This window comes from Podarcis melisellensis, assembly GCF_964234715.1.
Source record: "Podarcis melisellensis genome assembly, chromosome: 7".
NCBI classification, from domain to species: Eukaryota; Metazoa; Chordata; class Lepidosauria; order Squamata; family Lacertidae; genus Podarcis; species Podarcis melisellensis.
The window spans coordinates 41778003-41804863 of record NC_138539.1 but is presented as its reverse complement, the minus strand read 5'-3'; the positions used below and the strand labels follow the sequence as shown (position 1 = coordinate 41804863).

Genomic DNA, 26861 nt, shown 5'->3' with positions numbered 1-26861 from the left:
TTAGCACTAGATGCAAACTGAACCTTTATGTAATTTCCCCAGTATTGGAATTCCCCCTTGACTTAAGAGTGGAGAGTTGGCACATTAGTCCATGTGTTATCTCTAGAGCAGGGTTTCCCAAACTTGGGTCTCCAGCTGTTGTTGGACTGGCTAGCGGGACCAGTGGCCAGGGATGATGGGAATTGTAGTCCAAAAACAACTGGAGACCCAAGTTTGGAAAACCATGCTCTAGAGCAGCGATTCTCAACCTGTGGGTTCCCAGATGTTGTTGGACTACAACTCCCATCATCCCTGAGCTCTGGCCTTGCTAGCTAGGGGTGATGAGAGTTGTAGTTCAACAACATCTGGGGACACACAGGTTGATAAAGGCTGCTCTAGAGAAATGTTGTGATTTCCATTTGCTATATGTTAATCATGTTCATAGATACTTCTTGTAAGGTCAGTGGTTAGAACTTCGTGCTGCTCAAGAGATATTGCTGTTGATTTATTCCATGGCAGCTACTGAGGTCTGATATGTTTATACACAGCAAGAGCATCTAGGCCTACTGTTGGTTACAATGTTGTAGTGGTTAAATTATGCTTTCTTTCACCCTGGTAAAAAACTCAGTTGACCCACACACCCACATTTGTATACATATGCACATACACACATCTCTTTGCTCCCTTCTGATATCTTGCGGGTTTCTTTGACATTCTTGTTATAGCAGGAGCAGCTTTCAGAGGCTTCACTTGAACTCACTACAGCTTACTCTTGAACTTACAGTAGTGATTCTCATGAGTAAATATGCATAGATGCAAGTCCTTCCTTAGTAAATACGGAACTGTTTCACTTCCTTTTCCACAGCACAGGGTTATTTACTTCTCCGTCTGGTTTTAGTTCTCTGGGTCTAATTACCCATCAGTTAGTTATCCTGTAAATCCTTACATGAAGATATGTGGCAAGTAACCTTCATTTAATCCTGCCATGCCATCGATGTAGATGCTTAATAAAACAGAAACTCAAATCTTGCATGCCAACATGGAAAGGTCACTCTTAAGGTCAAAGATGAAACTGCTAATGTAAAATGGCAATTATATTTATTTATATATATAAAAGGTATGGTAGTTTTCAGTCAACACTAACATTTGATCTGTTTCTACAACAGTCTTTTCTTTTCTTTTCTTTTCTTGGAAATATATGTGTTTCCTTCTCCTGTGGTTTTGATATAGGATATCTTAAGAACCTTACAGAAGAAAGACTTCACAGATCCATACTAGACAGTTAGCTTGAAAGTATATCCAGTAAATAAAGGGTCCCCTTTCTCCTGTTTATACCCATTAGTTTTGTTCTTTTTTTATCAGCTGTTGCCATTAATCCAATTTTATTTTATTGCTAAAGTAATAAGTGGGGTGGGTGGGTGTGGGTGTAGATGTATATTCTACTTTATTGCTGTAATTCTTCTCCTCTCTAATTTCTACTTGATCTTGCCCTCTAGTCTATAGTTTACTCAATAATTGCTTGTTTGCTTTAGAAAAGGCAATCCCTAAATGTTTCACTGATCTATTATTAACTTGAATTTTTGTTTTATCTTCTAAGTCTCTCAATTCATCATCTGTAAGATGAAAGGCTAAAAGTTTTGCCATTTGTATTCTGTTGTCTGCTTAAATCCATCAACAATATTTAAACATTCTGTTAGGCATATTTCAGCTTCAGTATTTGTTAATACTACATCACCTGCATATAGGCAGACCTTAATTTCCTGCCTCAGACAAGATTTTACCTGTATCATGTGAGGAAAAGGGGCAGGCTGATATCTCCACCCCCAAATGCAGGCATGATGCATAAAATGGAATAAAAGGAACACTTTATTGAACAATCATAAATCTGTAGCAAGGCAGTGACAGTGCAGATAAATGAAGGCTTCAAACTAAATGAGGATGAGGAGAAAGCACATGCTCTGTGCTCCCATGACCTTATTCTTCCCACTAGGGAGGGAAAGTCAAACACACCTTTTTTGTATTTGTATTTGTTGCATACTGGTGGCGCTGTGGGTTAAACCATAGAGCCTAGGCCTTGCCGATCAGAAGGTTGGCGGTTCAAATCCCCACGATGGAGTGAGCTCCCGTTGTTCGGTCCCAGCTTCTGCCAACCTAGCAGTTCGAAAGCACGTCAAAGTGCAAGTAGATAAATAGGCACCGCTCCAGCGGGAAGGTAAACGGCGTTTCCGTGTGCTGCTCTGGTTCACCAGAAGTGGCTTAGTCATGCTGGTGACATGACCCGGAAGCTGTACGCTGGCTCCCTCGGCCAGTAAAGCGAGATGAGCTCTGCAACCCCAGAGTCGGTCACGACTGGACCTAATTGTCAGGGTCCCTTTACCTTTAATGTTTGTATTTATTGAATGGTAATTCTAGGGCTACAGTTGTGGCACTATGTTAATAAAGTGAATCGGCTGGTTTGTGTGCCACCATTATGATTAGAGATATGGGGGGCATGTTCTATGGCGTATAGTTAGGGAAATGGTTTAGTAGACTGATCTGAAACTTGTAAGTATATGAGCGGTGGGTTTGAGGATGGTCTGTGCCAAATTTGGGGTGGAAAGGATAAGAATTGGCTTATTTTGAACCAGTTAAACATTTGAGACAAGTTGGCAGATGGTGTGTGTTTTACTTCCATAGAATTTGCTGGGTTAATTTTTCCAGAAAGTTTCCTCCATTTGTACTGTGTGATTTGGGAAACAAGTAGTTGTGCAAAGTCAAGGAGATAATCTAGTATGTGCTTTTGTCCAATACAGTGGTACCTTGGGTTACATACGCTTCAGGTTACATACGCTTCAGGTTACAGACTCTGCTAACCCAGAAATAGAGCTTCAGGTTAAGAACTTTGCTTCAGGATAAGAACAGAAATCATGCTCCGGCGGCGCGGCAGCAACAGGAGGCCCCATTAGCTAAAGTGGTGCTTCAGATTAAGAACAGTTTCAGGTTAAGAACGGACCTCCAGAACGAATTAAGTACTTAACCCGAGGTACCACTGTAGTAGTGTTACATGGTTGTAGTTTTTATTTAAAAGGCATTTTTGTGGTTGAGGTTAATGGGAATTTGTAAGGGTGTTCCAAACACATGCTTAGTGTGAACTTGTTTTGAGAGAGGGAGAGGGTCAAATGGAGCCCTTGGCTGAGCTGTATCCTTTCAATTGGACCCAATGCCAGCACTGGCAACTCCATGAATGGTGAGTAAAGGCAGGTAAGAGTCAGAAGTTCAGCTGGGCAGGAAAGGGAGGTCTCCTTCCTTGAGAGCTCTGTAGCACAGCTGATCCCACTGGGGCAACTTGCTGTTAGTACCTTGGGCAAGAATGGCTGCATTCCTGATCAGGAAATCCATAGCACAGCCAAACCCATTGGGGCTGATTCACAATTGTTCTTTTGCACCTGCATCTCTGTCTGCCCCACACCTATCAGGTGTGAGCCAGGTGGGTGTGGTTTGGGCAAAACAGCCTCATGGGCCAAATTGGGAATGGTGCCAAATTTGACTCATGGAGCAGAGGTGCCCCACCCTTGGCATAACACATGGCAGCATGATCCCCTGCTTGCCACAAAGTATATATGTGCTCAAGACAAAGTTGTAGCCATACTGGTTTTCTTCATGCGTCTCTTTGATACATTCATTTGTATCATTTGCATCCTGCATTTGTATGCGTACAACCCTTGCTGTTTTTAGAAAGCACCTAAAATTGCTAGGTGCTGTTCAAAAATTAAGAAATAAAGACTTGTCTTGCCCTTATCTTTAGACAGTAAGCCTGCAGGCATCTTAGGGAGGAAAGTAAAAAGGAGGGAGAAGAGAGGGAGAAGAGATGGTTATCTACATGGGGCATTAGAGGTTTCCTTGCATTTAATCTCTCCTCTGCAATTGGTGTTTGCATTGGAAATCCCCCAATGATGCCTTTCCTTCCCACCCGTGAACAGAAAACTGGCTTCAAAAGAGGACTTTTCTGCAGAAATGCAGTACAGATGAAAGTATTAAATTCTCTCTGTGTGTCTGCTGTGATCTTCATAATTCATCAGTCCACACCAGCCTCATGCTATTTCTGTTGTTTTTAAAACACGCATGTTACAGACACATTTAACTGCCTCTCTAGATTGGCCCTTCAAGAGCCACTTGCATGTTAAAAAGAAAGGAAGAGTGTCATATGCCAGGACAGTGCATTGAAAGAGAACTGTAGTGTGTGGTGGAGCTTTTACTGTTTCACTGCAAGGCTGCTTTCTGGTTTGTTTTAGATAGTGGAAATCCTTCGGAAAGCAATTCTGTGTGACAGCTTAGTCTGACCAGCCCATTTGGCATTGATGTTTAGCAACTGTACAAATATTATTTGCAATGTTGACTCCCAAGTTGGTTCAACATTATAGAACACTCCTGCTCATGGGATTAAAATCCCAATTTAAGTCTGCTTTACTTTATCTCATAAGAAATGTCTGTAAGGGAAGGTGTGCAAAGTTCTCTATGTGTGCAGAAAAGATTTTTGTCGTCTGTGTACTTAAAGCACTTCCATTTTGAGCTAAATCTCAGAAGGCTTTACAGAACCTTCTGCTGGTTCATACCTGTACAATCCCGAGAAAATGCATGAATCAGTTTTAACTGTGTTATGACAGAACGTTTAGTAATGCAAGGGCAGGGTAGCTTTCACACAAGACAAAGAAAAGACATTTCTCACCCAAAACAAAGAAATCCACCCTGCAACAGAAACCTCCCCTAGGTTAAAAACACAACTTGAAAGCGTGCTTGGACTTGCAAAACAACAATTTAATATGGACACACACAAATGTCTGCATTGAAGTTAGGGAGCTGCCCAAATGAATACTTATTGTATAGGCTGCCAGTTCCTGCAACACAGTTTACAGTTGCTTACAAAGGGTGTGTGTCTTCTGAAGTTAAAAGTCTGAATGTAAAGCATATTTCCCAACATCAGAAAACGTTGATATGGGAATAAGCTCTTCCTTTTTATTTGGAAGTTCTGTTTTCGCCCTGACATGTTTATGATCCCGTTCTGAAAGAAAAGTCAGCAGAACTCATGATCTGAATGAATGAAAGCGCATTAACTCAAATTGTTTTTTATAAAGATGCATGTTGTTGACCCTACTGCCATGTGGTAAATGCGACTTGTGCATGGATTGTCTTCCATTCTCTTTGTGAAATCTAATCTTACTTTGCTGACTTGCTGCTGACACAGGTGGCCAGTACACAAACCACAAGGTTGCTGCAGGTTCAGGTGCCACACATTGAGCTTATATTGGATGAAACACTATTTAAGCAAGTATTGCTCGACTTATTGGCTAGTAGACTCTCAAACCACACTGAAAATTTCCAGTTCAAGGCTATCCATGTATCAGGAGTTGGCAGAAATGAATAAATGGATTTGATAAACAGAATAGGAGAATGTCACTCCTGCAATTTAGCTGGAGAGTGTTTGACCCCACCCCTCCCTGGAGAAAGGTGAGGGGGTGGTCACATGGCCCCTGTGACCCAATAGGATGAGGTTTTTTAAGGCTGCACCTCCACTGACCTCATTCTTTTTGCATTCGAGGTGCCTACCCTCCGTTTACGCAGTGTGAGCTGTAGGCCGAGTAGGATTTGGGGAGCACCCTATCATAGGGTCTCCTTTTTTGCCTGCTCCATACTGTGGGGCAAATTTAATTTGCATTCAGGAAGAGGTGTGGCTTGCTTGCCAGATTTGCATTGGTTTCGGGCAGGTGAGGAAGCAGAAAAAAGCCTAGGTTTACTGAAGCAGAATTGGATTGGGGGCACCAATTCAGGTCTCTGCCAGTGCATTATCCTGGAGGGTGCTCCTTGAGGCCTGACTAGGTGCACATCTGGGTGAACGCCAGACAGTGGAGGCCAGGTATCCATGTGGGGAAAATACCCAAGGTTTACTTGGCAATGAAGGAGTCTGTCCTTCCTGGTTCTTATGTAAGGAGCCACAGCTCAGGGCTGCAGCACAGGCTTCTAGGGTGGTTACTAGAAGATTTTGAAGAAGTCTTCACCTGCCTGTTGAAATTCAGTTTGATTGGATCAGTTAACACATATCACCCATGCCCTGTTTCTTACTTCAGGGCATGGGGAGGCAAATGCAGGTTTGTTGAATGTAAAATTTGCCAAGCGATGGTTATGGAAACGTGGGACTTGGCAGGAAATTATTCTTGTAAATAATAGTCTTTCTTTGTTCAGCGCTCTCTCTCTCTCTCTCTCTCTCTCTCTCTCTCTCTCTGTGTGTGTGTGTGTGTGTGTGGGCTTGTTGTAGGAAGTATACTGCCATAATGCTACTGCATAGTTCAAAGTCCCTAGTTCAGATCTCATCTCTGTCATGATGGCCTCCTTAGTCTCCACCTAAAAAGGGGGTAATAAAATAGCCAACTTTATCTTATTGCTCTGGGCATAAAGCACACTGAGCTCTCCAAAACAAAACACCATCTATCTGTTTTAAATATTTCTTTCTCATCTACATTTCTAAAAGCAGCCCAATACAGAAATATATGAATGAGGCAGCTATTTTAGACGTTGTTCAGCAATGAAAACAATTCAGTGCAGCCAGTTAAAACCCAGTCTAGTGCAGGGGCTTAATATCATTCATGTCCCCAAAGCCCTGCTGAGCAGAAAGGTTTTAACCATCATCTGGCAGAAGGTCATTAAAGAGCAGCATGATGATGATGATAAATTACATTTGTTAATCACCTGTTAGCAATTTACATTTTAAAATATTGATAAATCATACCGAGGTTCCCAAATTGTGGTTGACAGATCATTAGTGGTCTGTGAGCTTTCAGGTAGTTCACAGTACATCTGTATGAAATATTCATATTGATTTGTAAATGTATTTTTATTGCTTCTTTTGATTCTTGTGTTCTGTCTCCCTGTGTTAAATTCAAATTGTAATACCGTAAAAAATAATATAAGAAAAGAAGCAATAAAAATACAGCCACATATCACACAGCATCTTGCACAGTGTATTACAAATGCTGCAAGTGGCAGGAAAATCATTAAGCATTCCTGGATGGTGGTTGAGAAGTCGCCCGGGAGGAGAAATGGCCCAAGGAGAACTGCAGCCTAACAGTGGTGCATCCTGGCTCAGCTTGTTAAGCTATAATCATTCAGTTGTGTGAAGGGGGGATCTATCCATAATTACATCTCTATAATATTAGCATCTCTATAATATTAGCACCGAGTTATAGGAAGGAACTCGGTGTAAGGCTGCCATTTTGTAAACTTTTGCAGCAGCTGTTCATTTATTGTAACATGCGTATCAAGCTTGAGTTGAAGCAAGGGCGAAGTCTCCAAAGGTGGTCTATTCATAGAATTGATAAGCCAAATAGCAGTGTTTTGTCTCGTGACTCTTTTAAATGTGGAATGAAATAAAATTAAGCCTGTTTTGAATTTGGCCATACTACACTTAGCAAGACCCAGGAAGCTAAGCAGGACCAGCTGGTACCTGGATGGATTTTAATAAGATAATCTTTAAGCTTTACTGTTTGTTCTATTGTATTCATTTTTAACATTACTGGGTGGACAAACAAGGAGGAATGCATTTGCTGAATTTCTCTGACACTGTGCACAGTTATTTTAACTCTCATGCTTGTTTTGTAGCTTTAAAAAAATACATTTCTCTATTATTTTTTTCAGAGCTGTGCCATCTTTGGGAATGGACTTCACATAGAGGTAGGAGATTGTGTGAAATTGTAATGAATGGAACAAAAATACTTCCAAAATGAAGCTGCAAAGAGGGGGGAATGAATTGAGCTAGGAGGGAATGTATGTAGTGCATAAGATGTCGTCTTGAGTGGATGGTGGTGTCTTGGGGAAACAAAATGTTAAATGCCTAACCACTTCCACAAAATAAATAAACACACTGAAATAACACACAGGAAGCTTTTCAAGCCTTAAGGAAAAGTATTATTGCATTTATTTACAAAATAAGATATTCCAGGTATTGTATACAAAAAATAAAATATATACTTTTGAAAATAAATTATTTGGCACCAGATTCAACCAACCCAGCATATTAGAGGAAGTATAACTAGTACAATAGGGCTTTCCTGCCTCCCACCATCTCTCCCCCAAATCCTCTCTGGGTGGTTGTGAGGACCTCCAAAACAGAACATGGGAGGAGAGGGGGTATCATTCCATCTGGAAAGCAGAAATGGGACCATCAGTAGAATGCAACATTGAATTCCTCCCTTAAATTGCCATCTGCAGGGCTTCACTGAAAATGCAATAACATGTCAGTGAGGTCCATCATTAAACTGAAAGTGTGTTCAGTTGGGGGTGGGGCTGTGGACAGTGACCCCATTCCCTCTACTCCTGACTTCGCTGCATTAACCAGCAAGTTTCCATAGGCAGTTTGTAAGTGTGTTCAAACAAAAATGATTACAAGGCCCCTTCAGACCTTACCACTGAATACTAGAGGGTGGGAGAGTACATGGCTGGTTCCCTTTGAAAACCATTTCATGGTATTAAAATCCAGGAGAGACTTTCTTCTGAAAAAATGTGCATAGGATTGTGCCGTTAGTCTGTGCAGTATGTTAGTTTCATCTGTTTTTTCTAACGAGCCCCACATTATTGTTAAATGGAAAAATACAAATATGCACTTTTAAAATATCCTTGTTTATTATAGATGTTCATTCAGGATGCTGACATGCACACAGTGTTCCATCTTTTTATATTTAACAAGATTTATATGTTGCTTAGTCAACAAAAACCTCAAAGCGGTTCATATAGAATAATATATTCACTAAAAATACTGACAGAAACAAACTTGGAGAAACTAATGGACATAAAATTTATCAAAATATATGCTTTCCTGACAGATTCCTGGAGGTAGAAACAAGCAGCTCCTTCATTCGGATGGTCACATTAGACAGAAGCGGGAATGGATTGTCCCACCTGCCCTCCTCAACGAAGAGAGTGAAAATAAGAACCCAATTGCTAAAGTAAGTCAGAGCCAAATGAACAGAATCCTGAGAGATGTGGGGCAGGCTTGCTATGGAAATGGGTATCTCTTTGACATCATCATATAGCACCTCCATCCTGGGCTTCTTAACAAAAACAAATAGTTTCTGTGGGTTGTATATAATGCTAGTCCTACTCAGGGAAGACCCGCTGAAATTAACATAACTAACTTAGGTTGATTCATTTCAATGGATCTACTCTGGGTAAAACTTAGTTGGCTGTAACCCTATGACTGCTTTATAGTCACCTTGTGTGGGCTTTGCTCTAGAAAGCAGCATAGGTAAACAAAGGAATAGGGAACGCAAGTCAATTGATTGCTGATTAAATACTGGATTTTACATCAAACTGTTCTGTACTGATAGCATTTCAATGGTGACATGAGGTATCACATCCTCCACTAACTTTGTCCTCACTTTGAAGCCTGTTCCTACCCTTACTTCCCAATAAATATCCCTACCTATGGCCACCATTCCTCCTACTGTCTCACTGAGCTCCACATTTCTCCCTTCTACCTAAAGTTTTCTCTGACAATTTCCATGTAGTCGCACCTCTTTAGCCATGTTCAGGTGTTTGCCTGATAGTGTGATGATTGAAAGCAGGAGCATGTGCTGTCCCAACCCGCAACATGATTGTGTATGTCAACCCCCTTACCTTTCCCATGTTGTTTGGGTAGGTCCTCAAGAGGCTTCTAATGCACAAGGTGCACAAGATATTCTACTTATTAAAAAAAATCTTGTTTATTTGTACAGGGGCATTTAATTTCCCAAAACTCTGAACATTATTTTAATCATGTTCCTTACAGATACGATCTGATCATGAAGGTGAACCCGGGATAGTTATTACTTACACTATTTCAGGCACAGGAGTCACCGAACCACCATATAATTTGTTTGTGATTAATGGAAAAACTGGAGACCTGAACATAACAAGAATAGTTGATCGGGAGCAAACACCAATGTTCCATGTAAGTGAAGCAATTAGACTTCCTTTTCTTATTAAGCACTCAGATTGATGTCAATTGCCATCATTCAACTTTTACTGTATTGATTTGAATTCACACATATGGATTATTTACTTTTCTGCCAATATTCTTCCAGCTGAAAGGTTATGCGATGGATCAGTACGGTAATCACATGGAAAAACCATTAGACTTGAGAATTAAAGTTAAAGACATAAATGACAACTACCCAAAGTTTTCAAAGTCAGTTTTTATGGGCTCTGTTGAAGAATTGTCTGAAGTAGGTAAGTCCTGGAGCTTTATTTACTACTTTCATTCTAACTTGATAGCAATTTTGTTTTCTGTGCATATCCTTGTACTTTTTCTTAACTATCCCATCTCTTGGTCCCTTGTTTATGGTTGAAATCCTGTACTTAGTAGCAGATGTGTCTCTCTCATTGATTTCACACAGATGTGCAGGGTCATGGTATTGCAATAGGTTAGGAACATCACACGCATTTGATTTGAGGTTGGTCTTCAGAGGGGAAGATGCTGGAAAATGTAGCAGAGATTAATAGTGCAAGGTACACCTGAAATCCTTCTGCAAACTATTAAAGATGCAAGAGCCCTGTTCTTTCGCATCCTACCTTGCCCTGGTCACACAGGACGAATGATAAACCAAAGCTTTCTTTCGTTATGTGACGTTGCCTAGAAAATTATGGTAGTTTGGGAAGGGTGAGTGCATTTGCCTTACACTCTGACTGTGCAGGCTTTATTATCTACCCCTGGACAATGAGAATGTTGAATTGTGCCACTTCCGACTGCAGCTAGCAAGTCTCTTTTTGTAATGGCCCCTTGGACAAAAGAGCTCGCTGCATAGTGGGGATAGGGGTGGGCTAGGACATTTTTCCAAGGTCTACTCATGGCAGAGGGGAAAGAGTGCATCTTTCCTTGAAGCAGCTTTCCTAAAGGCTTACATACTGTGGTTTGTCTTAAGAAAACCATGGTCTGCACTCCCAAATAACTGCAACACCCTACATGCAAGCCAGTCATTAATGGTGCTTTAGAACCTGGGGCTCTACATAGTACAGGGAGTCTGTGTGCTTAGGGCAGGTTCTCTGCTTCAGACCTTTTTCCTCCCGATGCATGGAAAGCACAACAGGGACAGGACAGTGGGGTGGGGCCAACAAGCATGGCTATGCGGTTGCTTGAGGGAGAATGCCCAAGTAAGACAATGGTGTCGGAGGCAGGCAGGATAGCTATGCCAAATGGGCAGGAAGGAAAGACAAGCTGTTACCCACTACCATGGCTAGGGATTCCAGCTGGGGAATGGTATTGTGCAATCCAGCCCTATCTGAGCGAACAGGAAAGCATTTTGAAGTTTGATGAGATGCAGTCTATTCTACCAGATCCAGAGGCAAATAATAATAAGAATAATAAATCTGCCTGTTTTGAAAAGCCACAGTAGTATTAGCTCAGCTCTTTGGGACAGGATATTGATTTGCATCTATTTCTAACATCTTTATCAGAAGGAAGCTATGGAACAAGGAGCTGAGAACTATGTTGCGGGGGGGGGGCGGCAAATTGGCACTGCCATGAGCACTAGTCAAACCATGGGATAAATGTTATTTTATTCAGTCTTGGTATTAACATAGTGTTTATTTTTAAATACAATTTTAGTGCATTCTTTATAATTTATTCCAAGGGAATTTCGTCTATAAAATCTTAAATTTTACAAATCCTTAGGACTTAGATGTCTTGGTCCAGTGCAGGAACAGAAAATTTGTAGTCCTCCCAATTCTACTAGACTGTACTTCCCATCACCCCTGACCATTAGCCATGCTGGCTGGGGCTGTTGGGAATTGGAGTCCAATAACACCTGGTGGAGCTATCCCTGGTCCAGTGTATGTCATTTGACCAAGCATCTGTACCTGAGCTAAATCTTTGAGTGCGCCATACAAAATTCAGTACAGTATTTGGGGCATTTGGAAATCTTCATTTCCATATAATTTGTCCAATAGGACTTTATAATTAAGTTTAATTTGAATTGTTAGGTGTTCTTGTGATAAAGATAGAAGCAACCGATGCAGATGAGCCAGGCAACCTCAACTCCAAAATTGCCTTCAAGATTATTTCTCAAGAGCCTAGCAATCCACCTGCATTTGAAGTTATCAGATCGACAGGCGAGGTCCGGACTTCACATTTTCAACTCGACAGGGAGGTAAATGCTTTTTCCTGTCCTGGATTCCTCTCCTGTGTTATCCAGTTTTTCATTTATGTGGTAAAAATGCTACTGATGTCGCTTTATAAATTACCTCAGAAGAACATAATCTTTAAGACCGTAATCCTGATCAACTGATTTGCTTGCTTGATTCTGATATTAGGAAATAGTATAAAGTTCCCTTCTACTCTAAAAATGCTCAAGGCAGCATACAAAAACAATGGGGGGGGGGTATCAGGCATGTAGGAAAGATAAAGGTAAATGACCCGTGGACAGTTAAGTCCAGTCAAAGGCAACTATGGGGTGCTGCGCTCATCTCGCTTCAGGCTGAGGCAGACAGCTTTCCGGGTCATGTGGCCAGCACAACTAAACCATTTCTAGCACAACGGGACACTGTGATGAGTGCCAGAGCACACAGAAACGCTGTTCGTCAGGCATGTCTACTAATAATAAATAGCTTTAAAAAATAAATTCAGCAAAATGTATCTAAAAGAGCAGTAACAATTATTGTTGATATTGTCATATGTAAATGGTGGTATATAAATATTTTTATACATAAACCTCCACTACCTGGCTCTTGGAGGCTCCCAGGTCTTGGGCAGTGATCTCTTTTGGCTCCAAACAGTGGTATTTGGCCACTGATGGTAGATACTGATTTATTTTGGTACGCTGTTGCATTCACTGACACATAGCTGCTTGAATATCATGCAGGTGCAAAGTAGCTACTCCTTAATTGTAGAAGCAAGAGACCGAGATGGAGATGCAATAGGGCTTGGTGAACGGACAACGGTACAGATCAAGGTTTTGGATGTCAATGACAATATCCCTTATCTTGAAAAAAGCATGGTAAGTGAAGTGATCTGACTGGAAGGCTTGCATGCATTTGTGCTAAACAGCCTTTCCTGCCTTGATAACATGGAAGAGACATTTAAAATCTTGTATGCTTACAGTATGATGGAAGCGTCCGGGAAAATACAGCTAATGTGGAGATTATGCGACTGAGGGCCTTTGACGACGACGAGCAGTACACTGATAACTGGCTGGCAAACTTCACCATTGTGTCTGGCAATGAAGGAGGTTATTTCCGTATAGAAACAGATTCGCATACCAATGAAGGAGTTTTGATTCTGGTTAAGGTTAGTGTTTAGTTTGCGGAGGCTGTGTTTTGAATCATTGGTCCCAATGCAGACATGCAAAATTAACTGCATGAAAAAATGTTGAAAGGGAGGGTGCTAGCTGATGTGGATAAGCTTTCTGCACCTAAAGTAGCCAGGAAATACTTCCAAACTGGCTGTAATACCATATGGCTACATATACTCAGTGGGGCCAATCCAGAGGCTTAATACTGCCTTCTAGTCAAGGGAGCTAATGTTTCACAACCCTGTGATAAAGCCTGCTGTGGCAGCCATAGATATATTGTCTTTGTTTGCATTCTACCAAGAGGACAAAATCTTACAAATGGAAAATGCAGTCTCCTCTGATCACTATTTAATACCCAGAGCTTGTTTTGTGAAGAAAAGAGGGTGTATGTGGGACTTCCATGATGCCACTGTGAATACTAAAGAAAAATGCAAATATATTTTATAATGTTCTAAATATCTAGGGACTTTGGCATATATCATTCACTTGTCCGGGAACTGGCCCATAACCAGAGGAGGTATAAACACGCATGTGGAGCATTGATTGATTGATTGATTGATTGATTGATTGATTACTTGCATTTATTATGTGTTCTTTAGGGTCCCAGAGCAGGATATGTGCATTCCTTGAAACATAACTTAAAACCATAATTAAGACAACAGTAGAAATCATAGCCTGTTCTAAATCATTCATCTGCCTGGGCAAAGAGGTGCATCTTGATTAACTGATGAAAAGAGGACAGTGCCATATGCAAGTCCAAGGGAAGGGAGTTCTTAGCCAGGAAAAGCCCTCCCATATCCTGCTGCCCCTTGGACTGCAGGAGGTGGTGACACTCCAGCAGGGCCTCCTGTGAAGTCTTCTCCAGCTTGGAATTCAGAGTGCACCTTTTCTGACTTGTTGCTGGGTTTGTTTGTTTTTTCCATTCTCCCTACAGGAAATTAATTATGAAGAGCTGCAGAACATTGACTTGAATATTGTTGTTTCTAACAAAGCAGCGTATCACAAATCAATTATTGCTAAGGGCTTCCAAGCAAAACCAATTCCAGTTAAAATTAAGGTGGAAAATGTGATAGAAGGCCCTGTATTTAAGCCCAACAGAGTTACAATTCAAGCAAATAGAACAATGAAAGTGAACCAGGTTATTGGGCGCTTCGAAGCTTATGATGAAGATACCGGAAAGATAGCACAAAACATCAGGTAAGAGATACCTTTCTTCTTTTTTACCAAGGCAAATCACTGAAGAGCTGCTTACATCAAGCTGCTGCTGCAGCATTCAATTTGAGTGAAGACAGGCCTCAGTCTATGCCTCATTTGTGCCACTGCCTTTTGCTTGCAATATCTGTAGGCCGCAGTCACACACTTAAGAAATAAATAGCAGCACCCGTAAGATGCAATGATTTTATGCATAGCATGGCTCTATTTCTGTTGCACCCGTCCCTGTCGTCTTACGACAGGGGTAGAAAATCTCCAGTCCAGGAGCCAAATGCAGTCCTTCAGGCTCTCTGCCTGGTTCTTCATACTCTCCCCAGTCCACATCCCTCACCAACCCTAATCCATACCTTTCTGGAAGTGTTTTCACTTGGATGGAAGGTGACCTTGAACTCTGATAATGCCTGTTGTCTACCTGGAGACGGGGTGTGAATGTGTACAGAAACTAGCCTGCTGTATAAAGGTGAATTTTTCATTCGTTGCATTGCCTACTTTTGCCCCTGGTTACATCCCTGTAATGGGCAGGGGGCCAGAGGCAAAAGTGGCCACAAGAAGGTTGCCCAGAACAGGATGTGGCCCTTCTTCCCCATTTCTGTCTTCTGGCATGATGGGGACCTGATGGGGCAAGCAAAAGAAATGACATGAATTCACATTCTTCCTGTGCAGACTTAGGATGACATGAAGTTTCCAGGCATCTCCTATAAATGCATGACTTCCTTCAGAAATGTATGTCTCTGTTATCTTCTTGTGCTACACTGACATGCATCTTAAAACATAAGTTTCTATGATTTTTTTTAATGTAGATGTGGCTCTGAGTTGTTGGAGGAAACTAAATGAAGATGTTTCACCATCCACCAAGCCTGTGTAGTAATAATAATAATGATAATAATAATTTATTATTTATACCCCACCCTTCTGGCTGGGTTTCCCCAGCCACTCTGGGCGGCTTCCAACAAAATATTAAAAATACAATAAAACATCAATCCTTAAAAACTTCCCTAAACAGGGCTGCCTTCAGAAGTCAAACATCAGATAGTTGTTTATTTCCTTGACATCTGATGGGAGGGCGTTCCACAGAGTAGGCGCCACCACCAAGAAGGCCCTCTACCTGGTTCCATGTGTGTCTTTGAGCAAAGTGTTTTCTTTATACACCAATTGTTGTGACCATTCTAACATACATTAAAAATCTGCACAGGTATGTTAAAGGCCAGGACGTTGCAAATTGGTTTACAGTAGACTCTAGGACTGCTGAAATCAAACTTAACCGAGTGATTGACTATGACTCATCTTTTCTTGTCAACGGTACTTACACTGCAACAATTTTGGCTATAAGTAAGGGTAAGTGATGCTTCTTCCATTTCTTCCTTAAGAATAATTCATCAGCCTTTTCATTCATACTCCACATCTTAATTTGTTAAAGCCCAAAGCTAGATTTGGAAAGTGGCAGCAACAATCTGACCAGTAAGCTTTGGCGAAGGGTGGTGGCTCAGTGGTGCAGCATCTGCTTTACGTGCAGAAGGTCCCAGCTTCATTCCATGGTGTCTCCAGGTAGGGCTAAGAGACAACCTTACCTGAAACCATGGAGAGCCACTACCAGTCAGCATAGACAAGGCTGAGCTAGATGGACCACTGGTCTGTCTCTGTATAAAGCAACTTCCCAACAGGGACCAGCAGCTGCAAAAATCTTGGCTACACTTACTAGCCAGACATGAATCATGGTTGCAATCAATTGTCTTGCCTCCCTCAAATCCTCTGGCATTCACAGTGGGCTTGGGAGACATACAGGCTCTTTGCTCATTTGAGGTGGGATATGGAGAAGGCAAAAATCAGGATTCTCTCTCCATGCTCAGGAGAGACTGCTGTTGCTTTTCACGACTGGGCAGAGAACCAGGGTCATTTACCTCTGTTGAGTAGATGGTAGGGACTGAGCCTGTTTTTCCTTCAGTAAGTACCTGGAGCATCATTGGCATTTAGGCAAATGTTGTAGTGGTAGAGGCTTTTAATAAAGCCTGATGGATTACATGCATTAGCATGATGATGTGAACATGATTCCACAAAAGTGTAAATGCTCCATCACTATGTGCTGCTAATCCAAGGCCAGGAGGCAAACTGCACACACATGTATCTGCTTTTCACATTAGAGTCCCTGTAATCTAATACGTATTTTAGAAAGTTGTTTATTCGCTAGCACATGGACAACTCTTTAAGATATTGTAAAAAAAATTGCAGGATGGTCCCCAAGATAAAGGAGCAGGTTTCCATCTATGTTTGGATACAGTTGGATGCCATTTGGGATTAATATGGCAGAATGGACCTTTCAACATTGCACTGATATTTTTGCTTCTGTAGAATTTCCTAAAAACGCTGGATACAAGGCTGCTAGTCTTGAATAAAGTGTCTGACGGTCCACAAAGCCCAAAGAATTGGAGTAGCAGTATGGTAGTCATCTCCAGCAACTCAAATAATTGCCAAGCAAACATTTCCATGAGTTTGAATTGCATCCTATATTCAGTTATTGTGTTGTTGAAATGGATTGCAAATCGAACACTGAATTCACATTAAAACCTTTTATACACTCAAAGAAGCAAATGAAATTCTACATTGATAAAACTATGTTTTTGCATTCTTAAGCAGTGAAATACAAATGCTTTACCTTACATATTTTGCAGACCAGCCTCCAAAAACGGCTACAGGTACCATTGTTATTCAGGTACAGAATACTACTCTCTACTGCCCGACCATTGTGACTCCACGTCAAACTGTCTGTACCCATGCAAAGTTTGTTAACGTCTCTGTTACTAATCGAGGAGGTTATCTAAATCGTGGCCCTTTCACTTTCACTATTGTTGATGAGCCTGAAAGAGTGTCGGACAAGTGGAGGATAATCAGAGTGGATGGTAAGTATGAGTCACTATGACATGGTTTACAGCAGGGGTTGAGGGTGTGTAGGAACTAGTCGACTGTACTAGGTAAGATTTGCATTTGTTACCCTACCCATCTTTGCCTCCTGTGTGCCCCCGTGCATTTCCAAAACAGATTTAGGAGGAGGGGGCAGTCCCATTGTGCAAGCGGAGAGCCATGAACAGGAAGGACAGCTGTTGCTGATGATGATTATTTATTACTTGCCCCTTAGATCCCAAGACAGGTTGCAGCATTAAAACCAATATTAAAACCAAGCTTAAAACTCACAACCATTGGGTACAAGCCTGTTATTTTAGTTGTGACTTGGCTAATCCTCTCTTGGATAACATGTGCTGGCCAGAGTAGCATTGCTTTGAAGTGTAGCTTCAGAAGTAGGGGTTTAGCTTCACCAGAGGCAGAGAATAAAACATCTGAAGCTGAGTGGCTGAGATTATTTGTCTGAAGAGCAGCCACCACTATGTTGCTTAGATCCTCGTGGTCTGTTCTCATGCTGGGAGAGCATCTCTCTCAAGATTTCTCTCCCACTGAAATATGCCAGAAATGCTCTGCACTTACTGCTATCTGAAAGTTGAGCGACTTCATTTCAGATTAAGCCAGATTCTGAAGCATCCATTGAAAGGCAGTGGAAATGTTTCAGCTATAACTGAAAAAGATGTAAGATACCACCCCTCTCCTCATTTGGGCACTGGTTGTAGAGAAAGAGAAATCCTCTGTGGTCTTTCTGCTGCAAGGAATTAACACACATCTAGGAAAACTGTTCTTCATATTCTGTCTGGTTGACAGACTGGGTTCTTGTGGAATTGCTGTAACACCAGGGATGTTCCTTTAAAGACTATTTAGTACCCAATGATCATTTTAGCTCTTTAAACATTGTGCTGATGTCTCTGTGTAGACTTGGGGGGTCTACCTGTGGCCCTCCATATATAAGAGGACCTATAGCCCCCATTGGTGGAAGTTGTACACCACCATCTCAAGGGCCACAGGTTCCCATCCCTGGTGCCAAAAATACAGTTGCCAAAGGGGGTTTACAACAATTAGGTACTCTAGAAACTGATATGTTTATCTCCATAATATAACTATTTACTTCAGAACATCAAATTGGTAGCCCTAAAGTCAGTATCTGCTCACAGTTCTGTCATACGTTCAGCTACTTACATTACATTGCTTTATATTTATTGTTACTGTCTTTTTCCCTGTGAAGGATCTAGAGTACAGCTTATACCAGAGAATCTGAAGCCTGGATCATATGAAGTTCCACTGCTGGTGAAAGATAACCAGGGTCTTAGCTGTCCCGAGTATCAAACTCTAAGACTGGATGTTTGTGAATGTGCAGAAGGTGGTGGTTGCCGAGCAGCAATCGTCGGCTCATCGGTTTTTCTAGGACCTGCAGCGATTGCTCTGATAATTCTGGCGTTGTTGCTGCTGCTGTGTAAGTAACTAGCGTTATTCCAGAAGAATTGGCAGAGTGCCATTGTGCACTCTGACACAATGACTCCTCCTTGCGGGGACTTGCAATCTTCATGCAAGCTTTATGGGCATGAACCAACCAAAGTTAAGCCCCTTCTGGTTTTCTCCCATTAGACTCAATAGGACCTAAGAGAGAGCTTAATGTTCTGAACTTTTACATATGGTGTGGTAAAGAGTAGAGCAATACATTTAAGGAACTTTGTTAAAATTTTATTTGTCTCTGATACACCTTTCCCATTTCTTTTAAAGCTTTTGATCCTTGTTCTCCCTATCTTTTATCAAAAATTCAACTTTCATATGAGGTGAATGTTGTTTGGCAGCTTGACCAAAAAACAGGCAACAAGCCACGAGGCCTTCCAAACTAGGAGCAGCTAGTTAAAGTCTGGACTAAGAGCACTGTTCATTTAAAATAATAATCAAAATAATGTTCCAAGAAGCAATGAATTCTGCAAAGTATTTATTAGATTTATTACCCACCCCTGACAAGGTCCCTGCTTAGGTTACAACATTATAACTGTACTATTAAAAACAAGTAAAACATTTTGTACAATTATTAAAGCAGCTGTTACCATTCCACAGAGCAGGACAGTAAAGGTTGAAGAGGTGGGTCCCACATAAATATTTTAATTGTCAAAGGCCTGGGGAGAGAGGTGTATCTTCAGCATACTGCAAAAGTTACACAATGAAGATGGTAGGAATACCTCTGTGTGAAGGGAGATCCAGCATTTAAGGGCTGCCACAGAGGAAGTCCTTTCCTGAGTCAACATTTGCCATACGGATGGCGGAACTACTAAGAGAACCCCCTCAACTGAACTTAACACCCAAGACGGTCTGTAGCGATGGAGGTGGTTTTTTCAGCTATTTGGAGTGCAAGTCATTCAGGGTTTTAAACCCCAGGGGTGGGCACCATGAATTTGGCCTGGAAATAAACTGGCAACCACTGCAGCTGGGAGATTGATTTACCCATGTTTGCCTACCTAGCAAAATTGTGTTTTTGCTAAAAATGCAAGGGACTATAACGCCTACACCGCCAATCACTGGAAAGGGTCTCAGCCCCTCTGCTGGAGTCTTGCAGGCTTGCTTTCCCACATAGCTGCAAGCCTCTCTTCACTGTCTGAGAGCTAGGAAAAAAAACCTGAAGTTGCCAAAATTTGTACCTAAATCCTGTGTTTTCATGGTAATGTTGTGGAACATGCACAACTCTGAATGTGTGAGGCCTGCAAGCTGAAGCAAATGGAAGTTGCTTGCTGCTGTTCATGTTTGGTTCTCCAGTGCTCTCATCTCACTGGAATTTTAAAATGTGCTAAGCCATCAGAAAGTGTAGATTAGTACAGGATTGGTACACAGCCTGTTATTTGTGGTGCAATGTTTGCATTACATGGCTCTATTTTAGAGAACGTTGTAATATTTTGAATGGATTTTGGAGTATTTTGTTATATTTAATGGGCTATGGACGGATATTTAGGATTTGCTTCTGCAAGTTCAACCTTTGACGGTTTGTTGATCTGCCGTGTTCCTTTGCAGTGGTGCCTCTCTTACTGCTGGCGTGTGGCTTTGGTGGATCAGGTGCCTCAAAAGGCTTTGTGGCAATACCCGATAACAGCGAAGAAATGTTGCGAATATGGAACAATGAAGGGGCAGCCCCTGAAGACAAGGTATCTTGTGTTTTGCCCTGATTGTGTATTTGGCACCAAGGAATGTTGATATCCTGCTTAATGCATGTCTGCTAAGAAGTAAACCCTGCTGAGTTAAATAGGATGTCCTTCCAAGGATGGGCATGTAGGGCTGAAGAGTGCTTTAGACCAGTGTTTCCCAACCTTTTTTGGGCAAAGGCACACTTGTTTCATGAAAAAAATCTCGAGGCACATCACCATTAGAAAATGTTTAAAAAATTAACTGTGTGCCTATATTGACTATATATAAAGTAACTCTCTTTAATAGGCATCAAATAAACACAAAGAAAGTATTTTATAATTACTTTATTATGAAATAGGACGCACCTACTTTTTGGGGGGGGAAATAAAGGAAAAAAAATTTTCCTTTATTTTCCCTCCCAAAACCAGGTCGGGGAACAGTGGGATGGCGGTGCTGCGCCTCCCCGCTGTTCCCCGAGCTTGTGGGGCTGGCCCATGTCTGCCTGGCGCGAGGGGCGCTCTGCTTCAGGGCGCCCCGCGCGTCGGGCGGCAGGCTACAGTCCGCAGCATGGGGAACCCTCTGTTTCAGGGCGCCCCATGCGCCCCCGGGTGCGCAAGGCTTGCCAACACGAGCGCGGAGCACAGGGCGTCCTCCGAAGGGCGCCCCGTGCTCCGCGCTGCCAGCTGCCGCCCGCAAGCCTTGCGCTCTCGGGGGGGAGATCCCCCGGGTGCGCAAGGCTTGCCGACACCAGCGCGGAGCACGGGGCGTCCTCCAAAGGGCGCCCCGTGCTCCGCGCTGCCGCCCGCAAGCCTTGCGCTCTCGGGAGATCCCCCGGGTGCGCAAGGCTTGCCGACACCAGCGCGGAGCACGGGGCGTCCTCCGAAGGGTGCCCCGTGCTCCGTGCTGCCAGCTGCTGCCCGCAAGCCTTGCGCTCCTGGGGGGAGATCCCCCGGGTGCGCAAGGCTGGCCAACACCAGCGCGGAGCACGGGGCGGCCTCCGAAGGGCGTCCCGTGCTCCGTGCTGCCGCCCGCAAGCCTTGCGCTCCCGCCGCCCGACTCGCCCGCCTCCCTCCCACGGCACACCAGGCAACGTCTCGCGGCACACTAGTGTGCCGCGGAACACCGGTTGGGAAACACTGCTTTAGACAACAATGGGCTGAGTTACTTAAAACAACATGGCTCTTACTCTCTTATCAGTTTAAATTGGTATGGGGTAATTCATTTACATAATTAAAAAGTGTGTGTGTAAAAACAGTTGTACAAACATAGGTGGGGTTAGTGTGAAGTTTCTGGGCTTGTAAATAGGCAAGATCAGGCTGTGAGGCAGCTGTTCTCAGGCTACTTTTTCTGACGCAGCTGTACAGAAGCATTTGGGAAGGAAGTTTGCTAAGAAGTTCTGCTATCCAGCAGATATTCCCATTGACCTGGAAAGCTGCCTAACTACAAACTCTGTTGTTCTGAAAGGAGCTTTTTTTTGGAGGGGACACAAGTAACTGGGTGGTGCTCTAGCAAGGGGGACATTGTCCCCTGCTGGATGAACCATAATCCCCAGATTCCCAGAGTTCATTTTTAAATCATAGATCTCTAGCAGATCTCTGTAGAACCTGAAATCTGAGGCAGTGTGCACTGGGCCACTCCATTCTTACTTCCCCCACCCTGGTAACATTCCTGCAGACACCTATGCAAATAGCCCAAACTTTCGGGATCTGTTCCTCTCGCATATTACAAATCTGCTCTTCCTTTTCTCCAAGCAGGAAGCAAATAAACTTCCTGAATCGCATTTGTCTCCTAGCTGGCCTCGCCCAGCCCAGCCTGCCGCATGTTGTTTGATTGTGACTTCAGCCTGCCTCCTTAAATGAATGTAGTTTTACAGATTTATTTTTCTCTTTGACGTTAGGCTGGCGTCAGCCTAAGCCACATGACTTCTGTGAACAACTCGGCCTCAGGGATGGGAAATGGAAATGCATCGTCAAGCTTAGGCGTGGCAGGAGGCGCTGTGGTTTCTGGCTCTTCTGCATTTGGACAGCGTAACACCACAACCATCGAAAGGCGCTGGGAGGAGGCCCGTACGTCTCATGCACATCATGAAGGCATGGATTTTGGAGGGGGCTCAACCATAGCAGGAGCAAGAGGAGTAGGAGGGGGAGACATGGCAGCACAGAAAATCCTGACAATGGATAGCAGATACATGGAACAACATGTCGGAGCCGTGAATGAAGAATTCTTAAGGAGCTACTTCACTGAAGTAAGATTTCCACTTTTGCGAGATGCTTCCTCTCTTGGTTGACTTCCCCTTCCCCTGTTTTGTTTAATTCTGGGACCTTTGTATTTTCCACTCCTTAGTTTATTAGAATTGGTTTGGGCATCTCTCACATGCAGTGGTTGTGGGTTGCCTGGAAAATGTGAATATTCCCCTATGCAAATTATCACCATTTCCCTAACATTCTCAGTTTGCATCAGGATTTTCCCCAATGTCCTCAAAAGTGATCTAATATAGCACATTTATTTTACTTGTGTTCATTAAACAAATCTAAACACTTTGAAGACTGCCATGCTTACCTCTAATTTGCAATGGGCATTCATTCATTGTTACTAAGGAACATGAAAAGGGGGGAATTTCTATAGAAAAATAAAGCACTGGGGGAAAGAAATTCTGCCCTAAATCACTGCTCCTGCTGTCTCTGACAGAGTTAAGCCAAAAATGCCACCACTTCTATTACCCAGAAGTGGGATGGCATTGTCATCAATTTCTAAGGAGGGGGAAATTGCATATTTTTCCCTGGGGCATGGAGCTTGCAAGCAGCGTCATAGCTGTCTTTCTCCCATTACCCTTTCATTTCCAAAAGTAATGAGAGCTACCACTATGTGGGCAAACTACAATTTTAAAAAGGAGAGTGGAGGTGGGGAAGATAAGGTGCAGACATTCAGCTGTCACTTTTCTCCCGTAAATGCCCATCCCTGAAAATATGAAGAATTTTATGCCTGGCTCTCTCACCTGCAAAATGGGTGGGTTTCTCTTTGTTAAGAACATAGGAAGAGCCTGCTGGATCAGACCCCATCTAATCTAGGATCCTGTTCTTACAGTGGCCAACCAGATACCTATGGGAAGCTTACCAGGAGGGTGTTTGATAGTTTTATCTTCCACAAATTTATCTAATCCTCTTTTAAAGTCACCCAAGTTGGTAGCCATCTCTGCCTCTTGTGGGAACAGATTCCAAAGTTTGGCTGTGCACTTCCTTTGTCTGTCTTGACTCTTTTGATGTCCAGATGCAACAGGGGTCCCTGAGTTCTAGGAATGAGAAAAGGGGCTAAACTTTTCACTATTCCCTTTCTCCATGCCCTCCATAATCGTATACACTTCTGTCATGTTGCCTTTTCACTAAGCTAAAAGGCCCCAAACCACTGCCTTCTGCCAGAAGGAGTTTGTGTCACACCCAACCAAGCTGACTGCTGTTTCATTAAAGAAAATTATATCTTCCGAAACACAAGCGCTCACAGTTCTTGTTTTTCCACATATTTAGAAAGCTGATGCTTTTGCCGACGAGGATGAAGGGCACCTCGCAAAAGACTGCCTACTCGTTTACTCTCAGGAGGAAGAAAGAGATTCTCCCCATGGTTCTGTCGGCTGCTGCAGTTTCATTGAGGGAGACTTCGATGAGCATTACCTGGATGACTTGGGAGATAAATTTAAGACTCTGGCTGAGATCTGCATGGGCAAACGCATTGGCATGGAAGCTGGACTACACACCTCTCAAGGCCTGAAAGACCCAACTCCTACTCTTACAGCAAGTGAATCTGATGTGCAATACTTGCATCAGCAGAATGCAGAGCACACCTATACTTCAGGCTCTGGCAACCAAATACCTGACGCCACAAAAGGCTTTGGTTCAGAAATGGTGGCCGAGGAGACAGTAACTGAGACTACCTTTGAATCTACACCTGGCTTGCAGCAAGTTAGACGTATACCCAACCCTCTGGTTAGCAGCAGTAGCAGCAGCAGCAATGTTGTCGTGACAGAAACATCTTATGGGGCAATACCCCCTCCAGTAATCTTTGACCCCCAGTTTAAAGAGAATGTGGTAGTGACAGAGAGAGTGCTTGCTCCAGGTTCTAACTTGCAGGATGTGTTAGAAATGCCTTCTGGAGTCTTTCCAGACCTTACAGATTCAAACTATGTTGTTGTAAGGGAAAGGGAGAGGGTCCTTGTACCTAGTTCCGAGCTAAAGGGTTCCCTGAGCATCCCCAATTTAGCAGGAGGACAGAATGTGGTAGTGACTGAGAGGGTGGTTACACCCACCCCTGGCATGTGGGGCACATCAGAGCAAGCCACCTACCCTGAGAGTGATAGACAGGGACAAATCTTGATCGCAGATGCTTTCTTTAACCAAGGCAGCACACAGGAAGCACCTCCCCCTGGTTCTACCCTGAGCAAGTCCTCAAGGGTTAAATACAGCACTGTGCAGTACACACGCTCATAGATGGTATGCTTTCTTCCATAAGTTTTTATTTACATTTAACAGTGATAGGGATTAGTGGTTTGTTTTCTCAGGGGCTAAATGAATTGCTTTCCTTTCCTTGCAGTAGTTTCTGTACAAGAAAACTCACACAAAGCCCAGAGAATTTCGTTGCACTTGTGCAATGTTGCACTTGTGTAATGACAATAAAGAATCTATCTAGAAGAGATACCGAGATTAAGGATGCAGTCTCAAACACACTTTTCTAGGAAGTATGCCCCACTGAATACCGTAGCACCTCTGAGTATAAGATTCATAGCATTGCAGTGTAAAAGAACTTGGATTATAGTAACAAGGAACTACTCCAGCTGCATAGCCAGAAAGATTGTAGCTAACATCCTGAGCCTCTGTATTCTAGCATACATTGCTAGGACCTGGGGTGGCAGTCCAACTGGTTTAGTTGGTTATCGGCAAACTTTAACTAGCTGTGTGATCCTAAATGCCTTGCTTCAAGATTAAGTCGCTCTTGGATTTGTTCCCTTGTGCATTTAGCAATGCCCAATTAGCAAAGTATTAACTTAATTAGTCATATTGACTTCAAGGTTAAGTTGTCAAACAGTGCAATCCTAAATGTATTTACTCAAAAGTAAGTCAGGTTGAACACAGAGGGGGTTACTCACTGGCGGATGTGGTTAGAATTGCAGCTTTAAATGTACAATACAGCTGAGACGGTTTGTTGCTCGGGCTATTTAATATCAACAGGAAATATGTATGTTCTCTAGAAGAGTAGGTATTTCACTTCATTTTTAAGTTACTTTTCAAAATAATGTCCTTCTACATGAAAAAAGCAAAGATGAGTGTAAAAAGAGGTGGAGTGAAAACAAGAATGCAGTCTAATTTTCCTTCCTACACTTAGCAGACATTGTGCCCTTTTTGCAACATGTAAGCTAAACATAGGTTTAGCCCAAGTTGCAGCTGCTGGACAGTACAAAAATGTAACTTAAAACCAGAAGCACACGTGCTCATCTGACATCTCTGAATCAGGACGCTTAAGAGTTCTGATGTATTCGTTCAACTCTACTAGCCACAAGGGCTGTCCCATTCATTTCAGTGGAGGCATCTGATCCTTTCACATATTCAGTGATTGGCTTCATCCATTGAAATGAATGGAACCCACCCATGCAGGATGGGTGCTCTTTCAAATGCCACAATCGTGCAGTAAGTAATTTTGTGTATATCTGTATAGTACAGTCAATGTGGTGTAGCAGAGAGAGTATTGGACTTGGACCAAGGAGGACTGGGTTCACACCCCTTCCCCACTCACCCATAAAAACCACTTAGTGCCTTATATTTTATATATATGTATCTTACATTTACATTATTGCTTTGGCTAAAAGCAATAAATAGGATAGGGTGTACTGCCACTGAACTAGGTTGCATACACACCATACATTTAAAGCACAACACACACCCTCAAAGAATCCTAGTAACTGTAGTTTGTCTCTCACAAAGTTATGATTCCCAGCATTGTTATTGTGTGCTATAAATGTATGTTGCCCTAGTCCCTTTTTCCTTCATCTATTATTCTGTACATATCTATTTTATAATTCAAATAAAAGCAAAAATGAATGGGATGAAAATGTATATAATGGTATAAATGTATTTTAATCTTTTTGGACAAGATAAACTTACATTTAAGGAACATTTTATATGACAGAAATACTGCTTATTTTAAGCTTTCCTTTGGTTTTAATCCACAGTTTCACGTGTGGAGAGTTGTATCTAATGAACTGAGATTTAAGACTGCACTGGTAGCTGTTTCAGAGTTTACAGTTAATTCCCATGTACCTTTCCATTTGGAATGGGAGTACTGTATAGCCTGTTCATTTTTAAGGGTTAATCATGG

The 26861-nt window shown here is 42.5% G+C and overlaps 1 protein-coding gene across 1 annotated transcript in view; it reads left to right on the top strand.

Annotated features, from left to right (window-relative positions):
• The window catches only part of LOC309374808 (uncharacterized protein), a 74043-nt gene extending 47561 nt beyond the window's left edge, over window positions 1-26482 (top strand). The window contains exons 20-34 of the mRNA XM_081919988.1: window positions 7645-7680; window positions 8829-8951; window positions 9773-9934; window positions 10068-10212; window positions 11962-12128; window positions 12840-12974; window positions 13079-13264; window positions 14203-14465; window positions 15673-15815; window positions 17147-17374; window positions 18601-18828; window positions 20391-20521; window positions 22399-22746; window positions 24023-25134; window positions 25192-26482. Coding sequence (XP_081776114.1) covers window positions 7645-7680; window positions 8829-8951; window positions 9773-9934; window positions 10068-10212; window positions 11962-12128; window positions 12840-12974; window positions 13079-13264; window positions 14203-14465; window positions 15673-15815; window positions 17147-17374; window positions 18601-18828; window positions 20391-20521; window positions 22399-22746; window positions 24023-24979 — 3252 coding nt within the window. The 3' untranslated portion in view covers window positions 24980-25134; window positions 25192-26482. The remainder of the gene's footprint in view (window positions 1-7644; window positions 7681-8828; window positions 8952-9772; window positions 9935-10067; window positions 10213-11961; window positions 12129-12839; window positions 12975-13078; window positions 13265-14202; window positions 14466-15672; window positions 15816-17146; window positions 17375-18600; window positions 18829-20390; window positions 20522-22398; window positions 22747-24022; window positions 25135-25191) is intronic.
• The last annotated feature ends 379 nt before the right edge of the window (window positions 26483-26861 follow it).